The 22,913-nt window shown below is 50.7% G+C and overlaps 1 protein-coding gene across 1 annotated transcript in view; it reads left to right on the top strand.

The window, feature by feature from the left end:
* Positions 1 to 431: 431 nt before the first annotated feature.
* The window catches only part of ONECUT2 (one cut homeobox 2), a gene marked incomplete at both ends in the record, with an annotated part of 45,121 nt that continues 22,639 nt past the window's right edge, over positions 432 to 22,913 (top strand). Inside the window, one exon of the mRNA XM_080714577.1 lies at positions 432 to 1,659. Within this exon, the coding sequence (XP_080570703.1) occupies positions 432 to 1,659 (1,228 nt within the window). The remainder of the gene's footprint in view (positions 1,660 to 22,913) is intronic.

Below are 22,913 nucleotides of genomic sequence, written 5' to 3'. Positions count from 1 at the left end.
GCGGCCTCCGAGTGGCTGCTCGCGGCGCCCGTCGGGCGCGGCCCCGCCCCGGGCCCGGGAGGGTAGGTTGGCTGCCCGAGCGAGCGGCAGAGCCCTTCTGGACAGCTCCCGCTCACCCAAACAGAAGACGTCGGCGCCGGAGCGGGCTCGGACATGGCGAGGCAGCGCGCCGGCCGGAGCGGCGGGGCCCGGTGATCCCCCCTCCCTCCCGCCCCTCCCCTCTCCCGCACGCACGCCCCCACCCCGCCCCCACCCCGGGCGCGCCCGCCGCCCCGCAGCCCGGGGCACACACCCGCACGCACGCTCCCCCGCACACACTCGCGCACTCCCGCGCCCGCCCCTGCGCCCGCGGCCGAGCCCCGCCACGCGCGCCGCGCCAGCCCGCCGGCCGCCCCCGCCGCCCCCGCCGCCCCCGGGCCCCGATGGACTGAATGAAGGCTGCCTACACCGCCTATCGATGCCTCACCAAAGACCTAGAAGGCTGCGCCATGAACCCGGAGCTGACAATGGAAAGTCTGGGCACTTTGCACGGGCCGGCCGGCGGCGGCAGCGGCGGGGGCGGCGGCGGGGGCGGCGGGGGCGGCGGCGGGGGCCCCGGCCATGAGCAGGAGCTGCTGGCCAGCCCCAGCCCCCACCACGCGGGCCGCGGCGCCGCCGGCTCGCTGCGGGGCCCGCCGCCCCCGGCCGCGCACCAGGAGCTGGGCACCGCGGCGGCGGCGGCGGCGGCGGCGGCTTCGCGCTCGGCCATGGTCACTAGCATGGCCTCGATCCTGGACGGCGGCGACTACCGGCCCGAGCTCTCCATCCCGCTGCACCACGCCATGAGCATGTCCTGCGACTCGTCCCCGCCCGGCATGGGCATGAGCAACACCTACACCACGCTGACGCCGCTCCAGCCGCTGCCGCCCATCTCCACGGTCTCGGACAAGTTCCACCACCCGCACCCGCACCACCACGCGCACCACCACCACCACCACCACCACCAGCGTCTGTCCGGCAACGTCAGCGGGAGCTTCACCCTCATGCGCGACGAGCGCGGGCTCCCGGCCATGAATAACCTTTACAGCCCCTACAAGGAGATGCCCGGCATGAGCCAGAGCCTGTCGCCGCTGGCCGCCACGCCGCTGGGCAACGGGCTGGGCGGACTCCACAACGCCCAGCAGAGCCTGCCCAACTACGGCCCCCCGGGCCACGACAAGATGCTCAGCCCCAACTTCGACGCGCACCACACTGCCATGCTGACCCGCGGCGAGCAGCACCTGTCCCGAGGCCTGGGCACCCCGCCCGCGGCCATGATGTCGCACCTCAACGGCCTGCACCACCCGGGCCACGCTCAGTCTCACGGGCCGGTGCTAGCTCCCAGCCGCGAGCGGCCCCCGTCGTCCTCGTCGGGCTCGCAGGTGGCCACGTCGGGCCAGCTGGAGGAGATCAACACCAAAGAGGTGGCGCAGCGCATCACCGCCGAGCTGAAGCGCTACAGCATCCCGCAGGCCATTTTCGCGCAGAGGGTGCTATGCCGGTCTCAGGGGACGCTCTCCGACCTACTCCGGAATCCAAAACCTTGGAGTAAACTGAAATCTGGCAGGGAGACCTTCCGCAGGATGTGGAAGTGGCTGCAGGAGCCCGAGTTCCAGCGCATGTCCGCCTTACGCCTGGCAGGTAAGCCCAGGGGCCAGGCTGCTGGGGAGCCAGCTCCCCGGTGCCTGCGGGGTCCCGGCTTGCCCCGGCCCGAGTCACTTCGCCACTCCTTTTGGTCCTTTCCTCCTCTCCCCCATGCATCTCCTTTTGTTCCTCTTTTTCTTTTACTTTCTCTTTATTTCCTCCTCTCTTTTCTTTCCCCTTCTCTTCCGCCAAATCCCTGAGCGTCCATTGCCCCCCCCCCATCTCCCCGGCTCCCTCTCACTGTGCCAGTCTTTGCCCTCACTTTCCGACCTTTCCCAGCAGTGGGAAGCAGTACGGGGGCACCGGGTGCCCGCCAGGGTCCTTCTCTTCCCAGAACACACAGAAAGTGGGAGGGCCCTTGTTTAAAACCTTGTGTACTTGAACTCTGCCTAGACAACACATTGACATTTTCCAGGCTGCCTAGTCTCCCTTCGTGGAGATAGTTGAGGAGCTGTGCTCTTTGCGGGGGGGGGGGGGGTAAGCTCTGCTATCGCCTATGCCCAGGATGTATCAAACTTCTTTGGTCTTTGGAAGGAGGTGCAGTCAGTCAAGAGGACGCTGCGCCGCTCCCTTCGCCCATCTCCAGCCTGGCTGGCCCTTGTTGGCGCGGGGACTTTCTGATCGGTCGTGATTGTAGGAGCGGGCTCCGGCCAGCCCCGGCGTCTCCGCCCGCGGGGAGGGGAGAGTGCCAGGGCGAAGGTTGGGGCTGCCACGTCCACTGCTTGGGAGAGACAAGCGAGGCCTGACGGGGAGCAGAGCACCTTGCCTGACTCTCCGAACCGCCCCGGCTTTGCTCCCAGCGTTTGCCAGGACTCGGGAGAGGCGAGGCGCTCGAGGGACGAGGTGCTGAGAAAGGAAGACGCAGGTTAGTCGATGCCTCTCGGCCGCGGGCTGGAAGCCCCGCCTGGGTATTAGGCGGACGCCGACCGCGCGCCGGCGGAGCCGCGGGGACCGCTGGCGCCCGGGAAGAGGGGACGGGTCGAGGCGCCGGCTACATTGTTCTGGAGCGGGCTTAGCTCCTGGTGCCTCCTCTAGCGGCCGAGCCGCGAGGTACAGCCCTCTATTGTTCTAGGAGCACAGAAACCTCCCGTGTGGGCGGCGGGTGCGCAGCGCTGGCCGCGACCCGCACGCAGTTGTGCGCTTTTGTGCGCGCAGACCCCGGCGCCCAGCGCGTGGCGACCGCTCTGCCCCCTGGACGGAGCCTCGGGCGCCGCGGGGCGCAGTGGCCAGACCTCCCACTGAGGAAGACACACAATACCCCGCCGCGAGCCCAGCGTGGGGCGGCCTCTCCGGGCTGGGGGAGGGCGAGTCTCTTCGAGTCGGCGGGCAGGACCTCTCCGAATCGGCTGGCGCGCGCGGGGGGCAATTCCTGGGGCACTGATGTGCATAGCGTCGGCGCGGGGCGGGCGCAGGTCCCAGACAGCTGCACTCGGGAGCTTCGGGACCTGCGGGATCAGCTCCCGACCCCCGCTGCCCGGGGCTTTTCTTGCACCTCTGAACCCAACTTGCGGGGTACACTCTACTGACCCGGGTCAAGGCTGGGAGGTGACAGGCGACGTGGCAGCAGCACCCGGGCTGGGGGAAGGGGCGTCCCCGCTCTGACAGCTGCCTCTTTGGCCCGTGGTTGGGGAAAATCAGTTTCCTTCAAAAGGCGCATCCCCCAGATCGTGGGCTCCGGATACTCTTGAGTGGATCCAGAATTCTAGTTCCTGTTTTTTCTCTCAAGTTTACAAGTTGTCTCAAGTGTCCACTTGGTTCCCCACAGTGGGGAGAAGGCCCAAGTTGTAGTATTCTTTAGTTTTAGATCCCCCCCCCCAACTAAAACGCACAGGCCCTCCTAGCCGGGCCCCAGCGACCGGCTGGCTTCCCGGCCCTCTGGGCCAGAGGAACTTCCAGCTGCTCTTGGGGGTTAAAGGCAGGATGACCGTCCATCTCGGAGCGCTGCCGCCCCCTCACGCCAGTAACGCAAAGGACAGAGCTTTTTGAAAACACGCGCCTTCTGCTTGTGTGGGTCTGAAAGCTACAGGAAAAGGGCTTCACCTATTAGCACCCCTCCGCTTTTACAGTGCCCCCAGAGCACTGCCGGGATGCTGACAACCTGGCGCCTGGCATCCTCAGCCCCACGCTGACCTTGCCAGGCCCCGGGAAGCCTGGGAGAGCCGGGCACACTCCGCTGGCTTTTTGGCACAGGCGAGAGTTGGAGCCGCCCGGCAGGAGACCAAAGGCCTCTTCCGCCAGCGGGAAATGCCGATGAGGACCCGGCTTTGCTCAAGCATTCAAACGCGTGTCTGTTTTATTGCCCTGGGTTGAAAAGGGACAAGAGCTTTAGCCTTTTTATCTGGCCATTTTATCAGCAACTACAAGTGTGTTGAGTGGTTATTATTACATAGGAGGCTTTTCAGTTGGGGTCAGTAGATCAGTCTCTTCAGACACCAAAAGCAGAAGCAGGAACTGGTGAGTAGGTGTTGTGTGCTTCTGAGCACTGGTGAACAGGAGCAAATGGGGAAGAAAAGCAGAGGGTTTTTCCCAGCCAGGAGTATTGATCGGAATCCCCACAGGGCCCAAGCCTTTGGCCCTGGGGGTTAAACAAACCCGGGGCTTTCCCTGGTGGATGGGCAGAGTCCTGCCTGAACCCTCAAGGCATGGGACCCCATTCTGCCCAAACCTGGCTCCCTCTCTCTTCCTCCCCAATTTGGCTTTCTTCTCTTATTAAATTTTGGATCCCTCTGGGACCTGCTTGGAGGCCCTATCAGACAAAGGGTGAGGGGCGTTGGAGCGGAGACCTCTGATTACCTGGCAAACCTCAACTTTGGGCCAGTGCATCTGGTCCCTAGGAAGGAGACCCTTCCTGTGATTCTCAGGCTTTGGCCTAGCCCACCAACGGAGGGGGGCACTTTTTAAAAGGCCAAGGGGAAGATACCAGCATGATGTAGATTGTCAATGGCCCCAATTATTAAACTTGAGAGAAATGGACTCCAAATGTAGTTTTGTTGATAAGGGGTGTCAAGGGCAGCAACCTGGCCTGGGAGGGTCTTCTTGGGGTTCCAGGGCGAACCTCACCCTTCCCCGCGGCTGGTTTTTGTTAACCTGGCCAGAGGGAGCAAGGGCAAATTTTCATGGGTTTGAGCACCCAAGCCCTTGGGCTTTGAGCCCTGGAGGCCTCAGCACCAAGCCAAGCACCAGCAGGAAGGGACTGAGAACCCAGGTAAGAACCTCGTGGTGCAACACTGGTAAACAGTGGAGCCCGATTACATTCCCAGAAGAGGTGTCTGCCGCCTGCTGTTAGCCCGGCTCCCCGGGTGGCCTGCCCAGTGACTGTCCAGTCCCCACTGCCGGCAGTGGCACACTCCGCCTTCTCCAGGAAGCAGCTCCCAACAGCTAGGCCAAAGCGACCCAGTTCCGAAGGCTGAAGGCCCTTAACCAACTCAAGACGTCTCCTGACCCACCTGCGGCTCAGCCACAGCGGGGGCAGTGGCAGCAGCTTCCGACAGGTGCACCGAGTGTGTTCGCCCTACTGCTGCGTGAGCATAGTGCAGGGCTTTGGGGAATGAGGGACCAGCGGGCTGGGGGGGGGGGACTCATTTATAGCACTCTCCCATCCCTGCCTACCCCCACCTCCCGCTTCTTGGGCACCAGGCTCAGTCCACCTCTCCAGAGGGGATTTAGCTCTGGGTCCTTGCGGGAGAGGCTGATCGAAGCCCACCCACACCAGTGCGGAACCAGACCTGCTGGCTGGTCGGATTAATAATTGAAAAGCTCAATACCCGTCCTTGCTGGTCAAGTCGGAAGCGCCGGGAGAACGCTCTTCTAACCCACGTTAGGGTGGGCGGGAGCGGGCCAGGGAGGCGGGACGCGAGGGAGGGGCGTGGGCCCGAGCGCCAGAACTCTCCCAGGCCGCCGGGCGCCCCGACGCTGGAGGCCCCCGCATTTATTTTTATTTCAGGCTTTCCTCTGTGTGGTTATGTCACTTTCTCAAACAAATGTGTATATGGAGAGAGATCGATGCTGATAATGTTTAGAAGATTAAAAGAGCATTAATGCTGGCAACAATAACGTAAACGTGTGGACCCAGATTTCATTGATCTGGAACCTGATCCGGCGCATTTCCAGTAAGCCTGAGAGAGCGCTCTTCCCAGCAGAGCGCTCGCCAGCGCCCAGGCTCCCGACGCTCCAGCCGCCCGCGCCCGCGCCGCGTCCCGGCCGAGCAGGTCCTTGGGTCTGACAGCATCGCCATCCCCTAGGAAGCCCAGCCTGCCCCGCCTGGGTTTTTTCTTCTCACGGGGCTCCCGGGCCTCTCCCCGAGCCCCGGCGCGCACAAAATGCACCCAGGCTTCTGGCGGCATCTAGAGAAGGGCCGCGCAGAATGGCGTCTGAATCCTCCGATCTCCCCAGTTTTTGGCTGTCCCGGCACCTGGTCTAACTCAGGGCAACCGTTCCCCCCACCCTACTGAAACTTTCCTGGAAAGCCCCGGTGATTTCAAAACCCGACTTGCTCGCGAACAACCGGGTTGGAAATAACGTGGCTACAGCTGCCGGCTAACAGCTCCTGTCGGGATCCACTCCATCCTTTGGTCCTTTACTGCACGTACTGAAAGTCTCACTTGCCGACTGTTGACACAGATGCATTGACTAGGCAATTAAATGAGAGCCCAGTAACAAAAAGCCTAGGCTTCATCGCTCAGAATGGTCAGCCCCACTCTGGGCTAATTGGGTCAACCGGGGAAGCATCCTGTCTCCTACCCTGGCTGAGGCCCGGCCACAGGAAAAGCAGCCGGTAGGAGAATGCCCCCCCCTCCCCTCAGCTTTGAGGCAAGGGTCTTAGGTCTATCCTGGGAAGGTGGATTTTTTCTGAGACGCCCCCATTGTCTGGGGAAAAGAAGAAACTTCTGGCCTCTTCCTTCTCACCTGTGGCGGACCCTACCACCCCTTATCAACCTCTCTCCTTGCAAAGTGGCAGCTCATTCTTCTAGTAGGGACATCGAGGTGAATTTTATGGGGGGGGGGATGAAAGAACTGGGACTGTAGTTGGGTGAGAAGTAAACCGTTATGGGTTTGGTTTTTTGTTGTTGTTGTTTTTTTTTTTTTTGACGTTATAAATCCTTCGGTTTGAAAAAAACTAAGCCTTCCTCAAGAGGTTTCATTCTGGAGGGCAAGGGGTGTTTTCCTACACTCGTGGGGGAAAAAGAGGTGGGGAAAACAAGAGCAATAATAACTCCGGTTCTGCTTTGAGATGAGGCAGAAGTGTGTGGGCATTTCTTTCTCATCTTCCCACCAGGGACCTTCCTTAAGAGAGCTTCCACACATCACCTTGGTGTCCTAAACAGGTAGTGCTGGACTCGTCCTAAATCCTATACAGACAGGGCACTCTGGGAGAGGTGAATGCATCCTGGGAGATACACTCACTCCGGGAGAGCTGGGTCTTAGATTGCCCTCACCTTCATCTTAGAATCTTAAGAGCAGAATTCCTGGTGAGCTCAGATTCTTCCTGTATCCCTGTAAGACCGTAACAGCTGTTTTACTCTCTTCTTGAGCCTGGATCCTGGGCCAGCTTTCCAGGACTTGATTTTAAGGTCACCTCTCACCTTAAAGCCCCCTGCCAGGTTCTCTGGCCTCTAAGCAATCATTTTTAAAGGAAGACCAAAGAAACAGGGTGGGAGAGCTCTTGGGAGAAAGTACCAGGCCCCATACCATGACTGGTGGCCGGAGTTGGCAGAAATTGTCTCCATGAAAAGTGGTAGCATGTGTGGGGATCCCTGGAGGAATGAAAACCTCAAAGGAGAAGCAGAGAGATTTAGTTTTTGGATTCTTGCCAGTGAAGGGAAATGAGGAGGGCATAAATAGAAATAATTGCCTGGATAAATGGCCCTGGGGAAAAGGGCATAGATGGAGGTACCCTGGGCCTTGAACTTCCTCTGCAGACAGGGCTATGTCTACCCTCTTTTTTTCCTGACCTTAGGAAAGTTGCCTCCTTCCAGGGGGGTCTTTTCTTGGTGGGGAGCATCCATTGCTAGGAAGTCCTCTTCTACCAGATGCAGAGCAATGGAGAGCACCATTACCCTCTTCACCTGTTCTCACCACCACCACCTCAGTGCTTTTGAGAAGGCTTTTTGATTTCCAAGTCTCATACAAGACAGTCACTAAAAAACATGTGAAATGTGTTTCAGGGAGAGGGAGAGAGGAGATCGGGTAGTTGATTGGGTAACACATCTGATGCTTGACACAGGAGAGTGGGTCAGGCACGGAGACAGGCTGTGGGCTGTGGAGATAGAGATATCCTCACTCGGGGAGTAGGATTCCTAGAAGCTGTGGACATTTATTATGAAAAACTGTCCCACACAAATTGTCCCAGAGGGCGGGGAGGATCTTCATTCCACCTTGGCGCCTCGCTCGCCATTTGAGGATCCATTACTCTTTCAGTAGAAAGCAGACTTTGTTTGGGTTGGAAGCACACCTCCAACGTAATTTAATCAGCATTGGACTTTGGCTCGTGTAATCAAATATACATATACTTTCTCCTGCAGGAAGAAAAATAATTTCTCTGTAACTGGTATTGACTTGAAGTCCTGTAATCTCTGGAAAGCATCACATTTTTAAAGGGAAGGGCAAAATTAAAGGGAAAAGAACTCACAGTTTTAGTGGTTTTCCTTGTCAGTCCTAAGAAGAGCTAGTTACCACCTAGGAAAAAAGCAGAAAGTCCTAGAGCTCAAATACTCATCCTGCGCCAGCTGCAGATTTTTTGCTTCTTGCAGACAGCCTTCAAGATCTATATTGATAGGAAGCCAGGTCGGCTGGCTCACCAGATCTGAAAATGTGGGACTTATGTTTGTATTATATTTGTGTTTATATTGCACACACATCCTTAAGTGAACCTGTTTGTTTCCCATTTTGCTACTTCCTGGAGAGGTCGTGGGCACCAGGATCTGGATGAGCAGTACACCACTTCTCTTAACTGTGCTTGGTATTCATCGCCAGCCTGCTCTCCTCTCTGCCCCAGAGTCTTGAGCAAGAGTCCCTACCCTAAAGCATCCCCCTGGAGCAAGCTTGGGCTCCCCGGCCCCTGAGCAAGGCTCTGGGCTTTGCCCAGGTTGAGTCTGTTAGGGAATCTGCTGTAAACACAGATTCATTGATTTGCATTTGTCAGAGAGTAAAGTTAAACCAGTGAAAAGAGAAGCCCTTACCCTTTTATGCAGGGCCAGGGAAACCTTTCGTATTGATGCTATTGATCCAACCTTTCCCTTTAAGGAAACCACATAGTTAAAGACCCTCATTCAATAGATTTACCCTTCGTGCTTGTGATATTCCTTTAAGTGTTCTCATCCAGGATAGCTGGGCATTAAGCCCACACTCCAAACCAAACAAAAATGGAAAGGGGCTGGGAGAGGAGGGGGTCAGGAAGCAGAATTGTGGGAAGCGAAATTAAATCAAACTGAAATGTGTAATGACCCAGTCGGGGATGTTTCTCTCCTTCTTCTAAGATGACATGCAGGGATAAAGACAAAATAGGTGCACCTAGCATCTCCCCTCTTCTCTCCTCACACCACAGGGGGGGAAAACTGTTTATATGTAAAGAGTAACAATGTCTTAGGGACATTCATTTCAACTGCAGAATTATTTCAATCAGGCCACTGGTTTGGGTCATTTAAGCTGGTTCTCTATTATTGCAGCATTTTTGTGACAGTAATTAGTTAGGTTCATTTGTAAGAAATCAGAAATAGAATTGTTTCTAGAAATGTATTAGTCATGCCTTTCATATGAAAGTGGGCCTTGAAGTCACTTGAGAGGGGGCTTGGGGCTGTGTCCAGATGGAAGGGGGCTATGGTACTAGGATGGGGTTCCTCTTCTGTTGGAGAGCAGTGTGGGTGGACTAGGAGGTGCTAATATCGCTCAGTGTTCCTCTTGCTCTCAGATAGGAAAATGAAAGTCTCCTTTGTCTTTAGAACTGTTGGCATGAGCTGCTTCATTCCTTCCCTGACCCCTTTTTCGGTCTCTCAATAACACTCATTCGTGATTTTTTCTTCTTCAACACCGTCCATGAGCTATTCCTAATTGCTTATCTCTGGGGCTGTTTTGGACATTTCTGTTTGTTTTATGTGATTGAAAAATATTAATGATTCCTTAGGTGAGCTAATGTATTTATCTGCTGGGTGAGTTCAAAGGGCAGAGTTCAGCTATGGTTCAGGTTAATTGAACAGGAACCAGCAAGCTCTCCAGGCTGTGTTGAACAAGGGACCGGTCCCTTAAAATATCACACTCGGCAAACACCCCATTTCATTTCACCATCCTTATCCTGGAGTCAGATGTAAAGAGGCTCGGATCAACTTGGATTGCCTGTTTAAAAAACCCAACGCACAGCACAGCCACTGCAACAAAACCCTGGAGTCCCCTCGGGGAAGAAGAGTTTTCTCATTGGCTAATTGCTTTATTGGTATCACTGACCTGCAGAGCAGCTGCAGGGGCCGGGATGAAGGCTTAGGCCTCGGAATAATGTGCTCCATTAGAACAGGGCAAGGCATGTTTTGTTTACTCAATTGGAGCTCCCTGCAAAGTGCCATTAACCTCAGCCTAACTGCGCGTGTGCTGCAAAAGTCAAAGGGCACGCCAGCCAGTCTGTAGGTGCAGCCAGCTCTGCCCCGTGGGAGGGAGGAGGCATTCTGCTGGCACTGCCCTCCTTGGGGCTTGCCCCCCACCCCGTTCTCTGCCCCCCCCAGGGCTCTGACCAAAGCCAGCAGTTGCACATCTTGTTTACATTTCCCAACTGCTGAATCATAGTATTGATGATTAAACAGTTTTGATCTGAGCACTATCAATCACACCAAAAAAAAGCTTTCCACTGACCCTTTCTTTTCTATTTATGTTTCCTTCATTACTGTGCATTACAATAAATAGAAGTGCACACACAGTGCTTTTAGCAGGAATATAGTCTGGATAAAGAACCCGGATCAAGTAATACCAATGCTTGGGAGGCTGAGACAAGAAGATGGCAGGTTTTGAGGCCAGCCTCAGCAGTGTAGCAAGACATTCAGCAACCTAGCAAGACCCTGTTTCAAAACAAAAAATAAAAAGGGCTGGGGTGTAGCTTGGAAGTAAAATTATCCTCTTGATTTCAAGTAATGATGATGATGATGAGGAGGAGGAAGAGGAGGAGGAGGAGGAGGAGGAGGAGGAGGAGGAGGAGGAGGAGGAGGAGGAGGACAAGAGGAGGCAGCTGCAGCTGCTGCATGGTGCTGGCACTGGGAACTGGAGTGCCACCTGCTGGGAGTCTTGGAACTGCAGCCAGCCTGCCTCACAAGGTCCAAGTCCCATCCAACCTTCCTTCTTAGTCTTCCCCACCCTCCAGATTGTCACCCATGCCAACATGACCTTCCTCAAAGTATTTTAAAGAAGTTTTCTTCCTGGTCCTTGGGGACGCTAACCGCTGCCCCTTCCAATTCCTTGCCAAAAAGAAACCAGTCCAGAATTCTGGCAGAACTGAGATTCGCCGGCCTTGCAGGTTGAGGTTCTGGAGGGGAAGAGAAGGAGGAGAAACAAAACATCTGTGCAAGAGGGAAGAGGACTGGCTGCGTGGAGGAGGAATGGTTCAGTTGATGAACCTTCCAAATGGAAGGTCCTCTGCAAAGGTGAAATATTGTAGAGAGGATGGGCGAAAATTAGCATCGGCCGGCAGGGCTGGAGAGCCGGATATGCCTAATCAGCAAGCTCAACGAGGACTCGGCGGGATCTCCTGGGAAGAGGGGGGGGAAATGAGCCAGCTGTTTTGCAGTTAAGATGTGAGCCAGTGAGCTAGACCTGGAGCCAAACTGTGGGGCTGGCTGTAGCTCCGTGGGCGGTAGTGGTTTTCATAGGCGCCCTGCATCGATCCCCGCCCGAAGCCCAAGCCCCCGGCAGCCCCAGGGCCTGCGGGTGGGTCGCTGCCTCCGCGCCTGGAGCGGGTTTCAGCACCACGAACAGCGCCTCGGAGCGCCAGGGCGCCAGGACCACAGCTGAGCGGGTTTCCATCTCAGCCCGGAGATGGCAGGCGGCCCGCTACCAGGACTAAATCCGGGCAGCGCTTCAGATAGAGCAGGACGTCGGGCTTTCCTCTTGTGCTCGTGGCTTCTTGATTTCTCTGTGTGAGGTCAGCTATTAAAAAATAATTTTAAAAAGGAGGCACCAGGTGGGAGAAGACACACTCGAAAGGACCCTGGTCTTTAAGGATGAAGAGCTGAATCTCTGTAGCAGAGGTGGTAGAGGGATGAACCCCCACCCCACCCCCTTTTTTGCCATTTTGCCTTCTGCTAGCACAGAGATTGCCACCCTCAGTACTGTATTTCAGATTTAGGCTTTCCTTTCAAGGTTTCTTGCCTGATCACCCACACACACCAGTATATACAAGTGGACATTTCTCTCTCTCTCTCTCTCTCTCTCTCTCTCTCTCTCTCTCTCTCTCTCTTTCTCTCTCTCTCTGTGTGTGTGTGTGTGTGTGTGTGTGTGTGTGTGTGTGTGTGTGTGTGGTACCCAGGGGCATTCTACCTCTGAGCTAAACCCCCAGGCCTACTTTTTATTGTTTATTTTGAAACAGGGTTTTTCACTAAGTCACACAGGGCCTCACTAAGTAGCTGAGGCTGTCCTCAAACCTGCGAGCCTCCTGTCTCAGCTTCCCACATCCTGGGATTACAAGCGTGCACCACCACACCCAGCTACAAGTGGACATTTCTGTTTCTCTTCCTGCATGCTTCTAATTATTGAAAATCCGATCTTCCCAGGGCATGGCCGTGCACACCTATAATCCCAGTGCTTGGGAGGCTGAGATGAGAAGATTGAAGACTCGGGGACAGTCTCAGCAAGTAGTGAGACTCTCACCAATCTAGCGAGCCCCTGTTTCAAAATAAAAATAAAATAGAGCTGGGAGTGTAGCTGAGACGTAGAATGCCTCTGGGTTACACACACACACACACCCTAGTCTTCATTATATGAAACAATATTCTCACATTAAATCTGCAAGAATGCCTCAGGGAGACCCAACTATGAAACATTGCTATAAATCAAGAAACTAGGTTTGATTTCTTGATAGCCATTAATGATGGGCTGTCTTTAAGAAGAAACTCATCACTGCCCCTCACCCCCAACCGCCCCCAAAGAGCCAGGAGTCACATCCTCCAGGCCACACAATACAGTGATACGACCCCGGCCAGGAGGAACGCAGGTTTTACACTCTGACCCCTGACTCTGGCCTTTGTCGTCAGCGCCTCTGCTTTATTTGTGTTTTTATTCCAGAGAAAAGGGGCAGGTGGGTCCTTTTGGCCAGTGATAGGGCACAACTCACATCTCTTTGGGGTTCTAGTGAAATAGCCCTTGACTTCTCAAAGCTAATTAAAATGTAGGACTTTTCCATTATTTCAAAGAACTTCAATTTAGGCCTAATCTTTGCTAAAGTGGTTCTCAGGGAGGTGGAGCCTGAGAACAGACAAGTGTGTCTTTTTATAAAGAAAGTCAAGAGTATGATAAATGAGATTTTCTTCCCTGGGACAATTCATCCTTAAATTCTAAGTGGCTCTTATATGAAAAGGGACAATCTAGCCCCAAACAAAACAAATTTGGTAGAACATTCAACTCAGTATTAGAAGATTTTTTTTTCTGTATGCCTAAACACCTAAAATTCTGCTAAAAAAAAAAAATGGGTGGGAGCATATCTGAATCAGATCCAAAAATTGGTGTTAAATGTATTTGGTAAGTTTTGGCCAATGTGGATTTCAGGTGGGGAGTGCTGGGAATGGAAGCCAGGGGCATTCGACCTCCAAGCTACACCCCTATCCCTATTTGTTATTTATTATTTTGAAACAGGGTCTCACTGAGTTGCAAAGGGCCTCACCAAATAGCTGAAGCTGGCTGCAAATCCAGATATTCCTGTCTCAGCCTCCCGAATGCTGGGTTACAAGCGTGTGCCATCACGCCAGGCTCAATGTGGATTTTTTAAAAAGCTGTATAATCTTTGAATTTGCAGACATGCCTTTCTAAGTAGTTGTTGGATTATGCTATTAAAACCTCTTCCAGTAAAATATGGATTTGACAGTGATGTAGCCTTTTTCTAAAAGTCTGTTTTATATACATCATTTAATCTTATTAAAATAAGATATTAAGGCTAGGCGTGGTGGTGCATGCTTGTAATCCCCATGCTTGGGAGGCAGAAACAGGAGGATCGCGCAGGTTTGAAACCAGCCACTCTGGCTTAAGAGACCCTGTTTCCAAATAAAAAGTATAAAATAGGTCTGGGAGTGTAGCCCGGAGGTAGAAGGGTTTCCAGGAACCCCAGTACCACCAAATAATAATAATAATAATAATAATAATAAGAAGAAGAAGAAGAAGAAGAAGAAGAAGAAGAAGAAGAAGTAGTTACATTCTGCAAGGATATGTATTGAACATATTTTCTCCGTAAAGAATTCAATTTGGTGGAGATTTTTGTTTATTTTTTATTTAGTACTGGGGATTGAACCTGGGACATTCTGCATCTGGGCTACAGCCTCAGCCCCCCCCCCATCTCTTTTGTGGTACTCGAGATAGAACCTAGGGTTATTCTAGGTTCAATCTACACCTCCTGTCTTTTTGTGGTTTTTTTTCTGAAAAAGAATTTTGCTAGGTTGTTGAGAGTTTCACTAAGTTACCAAGACTGGACTCAGTCCTGCAATCCTCCCCTCTCAGCCTCCCAAGTCTAACATTACAGGCATATACCACCATGCTGACCTATTTTTTGTTGACTTTTTAAACCATCCTCACTAAGTTTCTGAGGGTCTTTCTAAGTTGCTGAGGCTGGCCTCAAACCTCAAATCCTCCTATCTTAGCCTCTCAAGGACTGGGATTACAGTGTATACCATCATGCCTGGTTTCAATTTGGTTTTTAAAAGATAAAAAAAAAAGACAAATGGAAACAGAACCTTTTCTATAGTGTGACTCCAAATATTTTTTCAACATGTGTAACAAGCTGGTCATGGCGGCACATGCTTATAATCTCAGTACTTGGGAGGCTGAGACAGGAGGATCCGGGTTCTCAGACATTCTCAGCTACTTAGTGAGACTCTTCTCAATTTATTAAGACCCTGTTTCAAATTAAAGAACAAATAATCAGGCTGGGGTATAGCTCAGAGGTAGAATGTCCCTGGCTTCAATCCCCGGCATCACACAAAAAAGTATGTAACAAAATAACTTTATGTTTTGTTTCTATTTTTTTTCTTTTTTCTTTTTTCTTCTTTTTTTATTGGTGCATTATATCCATACATCATATTGGGGTAAAAAACTTGTGTGTACAGACATGCACACATCACTGATTTAACCCCTACCCAATTCCCACCCCATTCCCTCCCCTTCCCTCCCTCCCTTGCTCGGCTTAGTGGTTGACTTCCATATGTTTAAGTACATTGTGTGTTTTAGAGATTTTCCTCTTCCCCCTCCTTTCTCCTCCTTTAGGTTGTCTTGTTTGCTCCTCCATAGGATTTTCTTTTTTATCTAGAGTTCCTCCTATGACCTAATTCTCCCTAACTCTCACATATTAGGGAAAGCATCTGATTTCTTATTTTTTGTGACTGACTAATCTCACTTAGCATAATGGCCTCCAGTTCCATCCATTTCCCTGAAAATGATGTAATTGTACCATACATCCTCAGCCGGGTGTGGTGGCCCAGGCTTGTAATCCCAGCATTCGGGAGGCTGAGGCAGGAGGATCATAGTTCGTGGCCAGCCTCAGCTACTTAGTGAGGCCCTCTGCGGCTTAGTAAGACCCTGTTTCAAAATAAAGAATAAAAAATAGAGCAGGGGGTGTAGCTCCGAGGTTGAATGCCCCTGGGTTCCATCCTCAGACCTGCAAAAATAAATAATAATAATAATAATAATAATAATAATTAATAATAATAATAATAATAATAATAAGTACCATACATCCTCAAATCTAAGAGATAAAGAAGAAATCCTCCTGGATGCAGCTGCCTCTGTGTGCATACAGGTTCACATCAGGTCACACGCAAGGCAAGAGTAGATTCTTTATGCATTCTCAATGGCTGACCCCCTAGAACTTTCTTCCACTTTTCTGAAGAGGAAGAGGTGGTCTTTCTACTGAAGGCAAATCTTCTACATGGTTCTGGTTCCCTGCCGCTCCTGGCTTCCCAGGATCCCATCCTTTCCTGGAATCATCACCTCTTCCTCTCCACTGGCTTCTTCCCATAGCATTTCTGTCCTCAGTCTCCCCTGTCTTTTTAAACGGTGCTCCCCAATATGTGACCCAGCTTCTTCTCTTTCCTCCATTCATGACTAGAAAGTGTTGCTCCAACTCAGCGCCTGTCTCTTAGCAGCCTGCTCGGCCTCAGCTCTGTAGGCTGGCTCCAGCCACTCTTGTGTAGCAAAGCTGGTCCAGCCAAGGTCACCACTGAGGCCTCGAGAGCCAGATCCAGTGAGCACTTTTAAGTTCTTATCTTAGCTTGGACGCTGCAGCATTTGACACACTGTTGACCGCCCTCTTCTCTAAGACCCTCTCCCCTTGATTTCCAAAATAATATTGTCTAGTTTCCACTCAACATACTCCCCTGGGAGATCTTATCCATGCGGTTAGTATCTTTCTGTGCCAAGGACTTCTCCATGTCTGTCCAGCCATGACATCGCTCTGGCTGGGCGTGGTGGCGCACGCTTATAATCCCCGTGCTTGGGAGGCTGAGACAGGAGGATCGCACAGGTTCGAAGCCAGCCTCAGCTACTTAGTGAGGCTCTCAGCAACTTAGTGAGACCCTGTTTCCAAATAAAGTATAAAATAGGTCTGGGAGTATAGCCCGGAGGTAGAAAGCCCCTGGGTTCCACCCCTAGTACCACATAAATAAATAAATAAATAAATAAATAAATAAATAAATAAATAACAAAACCCCAGGTCCCATTTCCTTCTGCATCTCGACATCTTTGCCTGAATGTCCTCCAACTCAGACTATCTCAGAGTGGACTCGTTTCCTTACCCTCCCCCCTCCTTACCACCACCGAGTAAGAATCTCTTCTCCTGATTCATACCATCTTCACCACTAGACATGAACCTCTCTTTGAATGACACCAGCACGTATACAGATTTTTCAATCTAAGGTCAGAAAGTCCATTTAGACTCTTTGCTTTCTTCTTTCCCCTGGGTCAGCTCTATTAGTCAGGTGGATTTTACCTCCTAAAAATATCTGCTTCTGGCTCCCTGCGCTGCCCTAATTGAGGCCATCGTCAGCTTCATCAGCCTCCTGACTTGTCTCACTGTCTCCAGTCTCACCCTCTCCCGTCCATTTTTCATGCTTAAGCTAGAGTGATTTTTCCTGGAATTCAAAGCCGAGCATAGCACATCCCTGTTTAAAACTCTTCATTAGCTCTCTGTGGCCCTTGATATGAGGTCCAGACCTCTGAGCAGGTCGCGCTGCCCATGCCCTGACCCTGCTCCCCTCATGTCACCCAACCCACCCCTTTGCTCTGGGCCCCCCACGAGCTCTCTTGTTGATGCACAGACACATCGGGCCATTGCTTTGGCCTAGAGAATTTTGCCCCTCACTCAACTAACTTGAAGTCAACTTCAGGTCTTGGCTCTAAGAAGTTTCCTAAACTGGGATCTCCCCCGGCTGCCCTTCCCACTGTGCAAAGAACCCATGGGCATCACCCGCTGACTTCTTAGTGTTGCTCTAGTAGGCTAAGTGCCACGAGAGCAGAGGTTGGACAGAGCACTCAGTAGGCAGCCCGTAAATAGTTGTGAAGAAGTTAACAGGTGCCTTTCCTTTACACAATTGTCCATTGTAGTAGTTGGTATTTGAAAAAGGAATAACCTCCTTAGGGGGGTATCAGAGGTATTTTATATTTCATAGTATCAAGCTTTCCTCCTGTCTTGGTCAACATTCTCATTGTTCTAATTCAAAATGACTGACCACACAACTTAGAAAAGGAAAGATTTATTTGCTCACATTTTTTTTTTTTTTTGAGATTCTGCGTTCAGGTTACGTAGGGCCACCATCCAAAGCTCAGGGCGTGATGGTGCAAGCGGAAAGAGAGCACACACAGCTCTGCTCTCACATGACGGAGGCAGGCCAGAAGCAGAGAACCAGCGGGGAGGAAGAAGGCTATCTAGTCCCCCCGGCCACACCCCCAGGGACCCCTCCTCAGCAACCGAGCCCCTCTTCCAACCTGGCTACCTTGTTTCCCATGAGAACTAGGGGGGGCATTCTAAATACAAACCATCACAGGTCCTTATCATTTTTTCTCCAAGAGAGTCCAGCCATGGATTAGCTTTAAAATGGAATTAAATTTGTGCCAAAGCTGCAGATTATCACCACTGAGGAAAGGGGTATGAAGTGACAATGCTGGACAGTAGAAAAGGGACCGGTTTTCCCTGCTGGCTCTTGTCCCTCTACTCTGGTAACCGCTCTAATGTGGCAGCTTTCCTTGCTGGTCTTTACACGATGTCCCCTTTGTCATATTCCCATATTTGCATCTCTCTTCCTTCTGCCAGGAATATCGCCTCTCTTCCTTCTCTCTCTGGGGCCTCTCTATCTTTCCTGACCACCCCTGATTCATGTCTTCTTCTGAAATCTAGCCCAGTCTTTTCTCTCTGTTTCCTGACCTGCAGCTATAATCATCTGTGTTCTAAACTATATAACCCAGCTTCTCAGCTCTTATAGTTTTCTCTAGGTCTTTTCTGTGCCTACTTTTTCTGTGGCTCTGGAGGGAAGATGGCATAGCCTGGTTCTTCCCTTAGCCATTGGCCCATAACTGAACGCATAGTAAGAATTTTTTTTTTTTTTTTGCCAAGTGAGTTGGCCCCTGCCTATGGAATCTCCTCATTGCGGTCACTCTGCAAGGAATAGGCTGTATATGTTTACTTATACCTATCATTGTTTTCTAATTTCTCTTTTTAAATGGATGCTCTCAGGATGGGTGTGGTGCCACATGCCCGTAATCCTAGAATGTGGGAGGCTGAGAAAGGAGGCTCACAGGTTCGAGGACAGCCTCAGCAAAGTAGCAAGATCCTCTCACAACATAGTAAGACTCTGTTTCAAAAAGATAAAAAAATAAAATGGACTGGAGTTGTAGCGCAGAGGTAAAATGTCTTTTGGTTCAATCTTCAGTACCAATAAAATAAATAAAATTAAAAAATGGGTATTCTTTCTGGAAATGGTTTGGGCCTTGACAGAAATATCTGCTTACATAATCAAAACTAAATTTCTCTATTAACTTGAAATGAGACATACGTTTATATGGAGACAGTTCCTGTGAAGATCTCATTAATACCAAAGGCTGTTCCTCCACCGTACAAAGTTGAAATTGCCCCCCCCACTCAGAGCAACTAAGCCGGCAATCAGATAGGCACGTCAGAGGTTTTCTCTTTTCAAGTCATTTTAATTAAGTAAATTAAATTTGCATTTTAATGTCCCTTACTTGATATTCTGCAAATTCTTGGATTGTTAATGATCTGAATTTACCAGAAAAGAAAAAAGCCAGAGGTTGCATTTTTACAAGTTGACCCTCTTCCTTCATTTCTACATGTTGTGGCAAACAAAGATATGAATAAAGTTATTGAGATCTTTAAGATGCTGTGGTCAAACATGTTAGGGTTGAATTCAGTTCTGCCTAAACAGGAGTGAGGGAAATATTAACTAGCTTTCCCTCCTTTGATTTTGCTGAATTCTAAATATTTAAGTGGACAAATTATCATTTGCATTTATAGTATCTGTATGGAATTGATAGATTTTATTGTTTCTACTTTAGTGAAAAACTGCAACAAAGCTCTTTTATTAGCCGCACACCTGACAAGCTAATATGTTGCCTTGGGATACTTTACTAATTTTTTTTTTTACAGTTGTGATTTGACATTCATATCTCAGGAGTAACAAACAGAGAACACACATAGGTGAATAGATGACCCTATTAAAATTAAAACATTCCCAGCCGGGCGTGGTGGCACAATCCCCGCGCTTGGGAGGCTGAGACAGGAGGATCGCACAGGTTCGAAACCAGCCTTAGCTACTTAGTGAGGCTCTCGACAACTTAGTGAGACCCTGTTTCCAAGTAAAATAGAAAATAGGTTTTGGAGTATAGCCCGGAGGTAGAAAGCCTCTGGGTTCCATCCTCAATACCACCAAAAAAAAAAAAAAAATTAAAACATTCCAGACTTTAATTTTTTATTCCCTGAATCGAGCACATTGGTCTTGCTGCGTGATAATTAAGCATGCTTAATTATCCTTAGTTGACTTAAGTGACTGTCACCTGTGTGCCCTGAGTAGCCAAACCAAGTTTTCTTTGATACCAAAGCAGAGATAGGGTTGTGAAGAAAGGGAAGGAGCATGACGGAGGCCTGTGTGAAGGGCCACAGACTCCACCTGGGGGCGCTACCGAGCCTGTTCTCTTCTCACGGGAACATCATAACCAGAACGTGGCTGGCCACCCAAGGCCACAGACTTCCTTTTTTCTCTTCTCCCTGGTGCCCTGTCCTTCTCCTCTGCCACCCTGCCAAAGGAGATGGGAAGGACCAAGAGGATTCGGCGCTACTGGGACCAACCTCCCTGAGCAGTTAGTTCTCCATCAAGAGCTTCAGACCCAGCTTTCCACGGGCAGAGTCTGGGAAGTCCGTTAAAGGGCAGGGTGTGGAGTGGTAGAGATTGAGCTGGAGGGAGAAAGGAGGAAAAGCGTCGGCACAGATCGGTGGGCTTGGCGTCCATAAGCTACGCCAACTCAGAAACCAAAGCATTCAGCCTCCTCCGAGCTCCAGCAATCCCTGGGTATGAGCTGGATGTGGCACCTCATGCCTGTAGTCCCAGGACTTGGGAGGATTGCAAGTTCAAGGACAGCCTCAACAAGTAATCAGACTTGCATCAACCTAGCAAGAGGCTGTTTCAAAATAAAAATAAAATAGGGCTGGGGGGGAATGGGTATAACTAAGAGGTGAGTGAATGCCTCTGAGTTTAATCCCCATTAGAAAGAAAGAAAGAAAGAAAGAAAGAAAGAAAGAAAGAGAGGGGGAAGGGAGGGGAAGGGAAAGGAAAGGAAAGGAAAGGAAAGGATCCCTGGGTAGGAGCATCCCTTACTGAGATGGTGGGGGAGCCTCAAGCTAAGATGAAGAGTCTAAGCAGGGAAAGAAAGGAAGGAAGGAAGGAAGGAAGGAAGGAAGGAAGGAAGAAGGAAGGAAGGAAGGAGGAAGGAGGAAGGAAGGAAGGAGGAAGGAAGGAGGAAGGAAGGAAGGAAGGAAGGAGGAAAGAAGGAAGGAAGGAGGAAGGAGGAAGGAAGGAGGAAGGAAGGAAGGAAGGAGGGAGGAAGGAAGGAAGGAAGGAGGAAGGAAGGAGGAAGGAAGGAAGGAGGAAGGAAGGAAGGAGGAAGGAAGGAAGGAGGGAGGGAGGAAGGAAGGAAGGAGGAAGGAAGGAAGGAAGGAAGGAAGGAGGAAGGAAGGAAGGAAGGAAGGAGGAAGGAAGGAAGGAGGAAGGAAGGAAGGAGGAAGGAAGGAGGAAGGAAGGAAGGAGGAAGGAAGGAAGGAAGGAAGGAAGGAAGGAAGGAAGGAAGGAAGGGAGGGGTCCTCTCCTGGGACCACTGGGTGAGCCTGGGCACATCCTTCTCATGGTGACGGCCGAGATAAGAGCTCAAGCAATGACTTACTCACTCTAACATCCCGCTGGTGAAAGCAAGTCACATCACTGAGCCCCGAGGGAGGGGGGCGGGCACTGCTGAGTCCCATGGCAAGGGCAGGGTTCAGAAAAGGTAAGGAATGGACTTTGGGTTTTTTTTTTTTTTTGGTCTTTTTTTTTTAACTCTATCGCATGTCACATACTCTGGCTTATTGATTATTGCAGGAAGACACTCCCTTGGTGATACATAAACATCAAAGAATGTGTAATAGGGTAGGACTAATTTGGGCAATAAAGAGAAGATAAATGTGGAAGAACTTCACCTTCTTAATAACAAACCTACACCCATCTGGACCGAAGCCGTATCTCTCTGTGCTGCAACGATTTGTGGCGTGCCTGACCTGCTCTGCTGGGTCATAGCAGTCAGGTCCCCTGAGCCTTGCTCCCAGTCATCTTCCACACCGCCCGCCTCCGTGCCTGACCCGGGCTCAGTGAACGCACAGGGCAGAAGGGCCCCCAGGGTCACACAGCTCTCTTGTGGACAGAGGTCCCTCCCAGGCCTACCGCAGGGTGCATGGAATCAACATGGATTTTATTTTATTTGTTTGTTTTGGGGTGGTACTGGGAGTTGAACCCAGGGGTATTCTACCTCCAAGTTACACCCCCAGCCCTATTTTATTCTTTATTTTGAAACAGGGTACTACTAAGTTGCAGAAGTTTCTCACTAAGTACCTGAGGGTGGCCTAGAACCTGCGATCTTCCTGTCTCAGCCTCCCAAGTGCTGGAATTACAAGCATGTGACACTATGCCCGGCCATTAACATGGATTTTAAAGTAAGGTTTTGTGGTTTTTTTTTGTTTTGTTTTGTTTTGTTTTGTTTTTTTTAGTACTGGAGATTGAAACCAGAGGCGTTCTGTCTTTGAGCTACACCTCCCAGCCTGATTTTATTTCTTATTTGGAAACAGTATCTCACTAGGTTGATGAGAGTCCCACTACTCCCTGAGGCTGTCCTTGAACCTACGATCCTCCTGTCTCAGCCTCCCAAGTACAAGGATTACATGTGTGCATGCCACCATGCCCAGCTAAAGCAAGGCTTCATTTTAAACTTCTTAATTTTTTCCCCCATTGCAATAATCACCCAATATCTGAGGAACAGAAGTCCAAGTCCGGCAGTGACTCTGTGTCAACAACATTCAAACAGTGCTGGCATTATATAGAGCTTTTCCAATGAATGTGAAACAGTTTGAAAATGGAAACAGGCCGATATCAGAACTCTAACAGTGTCTAAGCTTTTGTTTTTGTTTTTGTTGTTGTTGTTTTTAAGCCTCTACATCTAGGGAATGCTTCTTTTTTTTTTTTTAATCATAAGCAGTGTTAAAAAAAATACTTGACAGCTTTGTCTTGATTCTCGATGCGGGTGTTAAGGGATACCTTCCACTAGCGAACATGCCCCAGATAATGTGTTTATTTGCGTCTTCCTTCTTCTCTGCCTGTCTCCTAATGGTCTGGTACACAGAGGGCTACTCAAGCTGATTTATATGGATCTCAGTTGCTCTCATTTGTGCATACTTAACTCAGAGAGGTGATCACATTGATTTCCAAGCCCTGCTTCCCAGGACATGGTGCTAACACAGACATCTCAGCTGCTCTGACGACACTGTCTGCAAGGGA

Source organism: Muscardinus avellanarius, assembly GCF_963383645.1.
Source record: "Muscardinus avellanarius genome assembly, chromosome: 17".
Taxonomy (NCBI): Eukaryota; Metazoa; Chordata; class Mammalia; order Rodentia; family Gliridae; genus Muscardinus; species Muscardinus avellanarius.
Note: the sequence above shows the minus strand (reverse complement) of the source record. Positions and strands in the feature narration are given on the sequence as shown.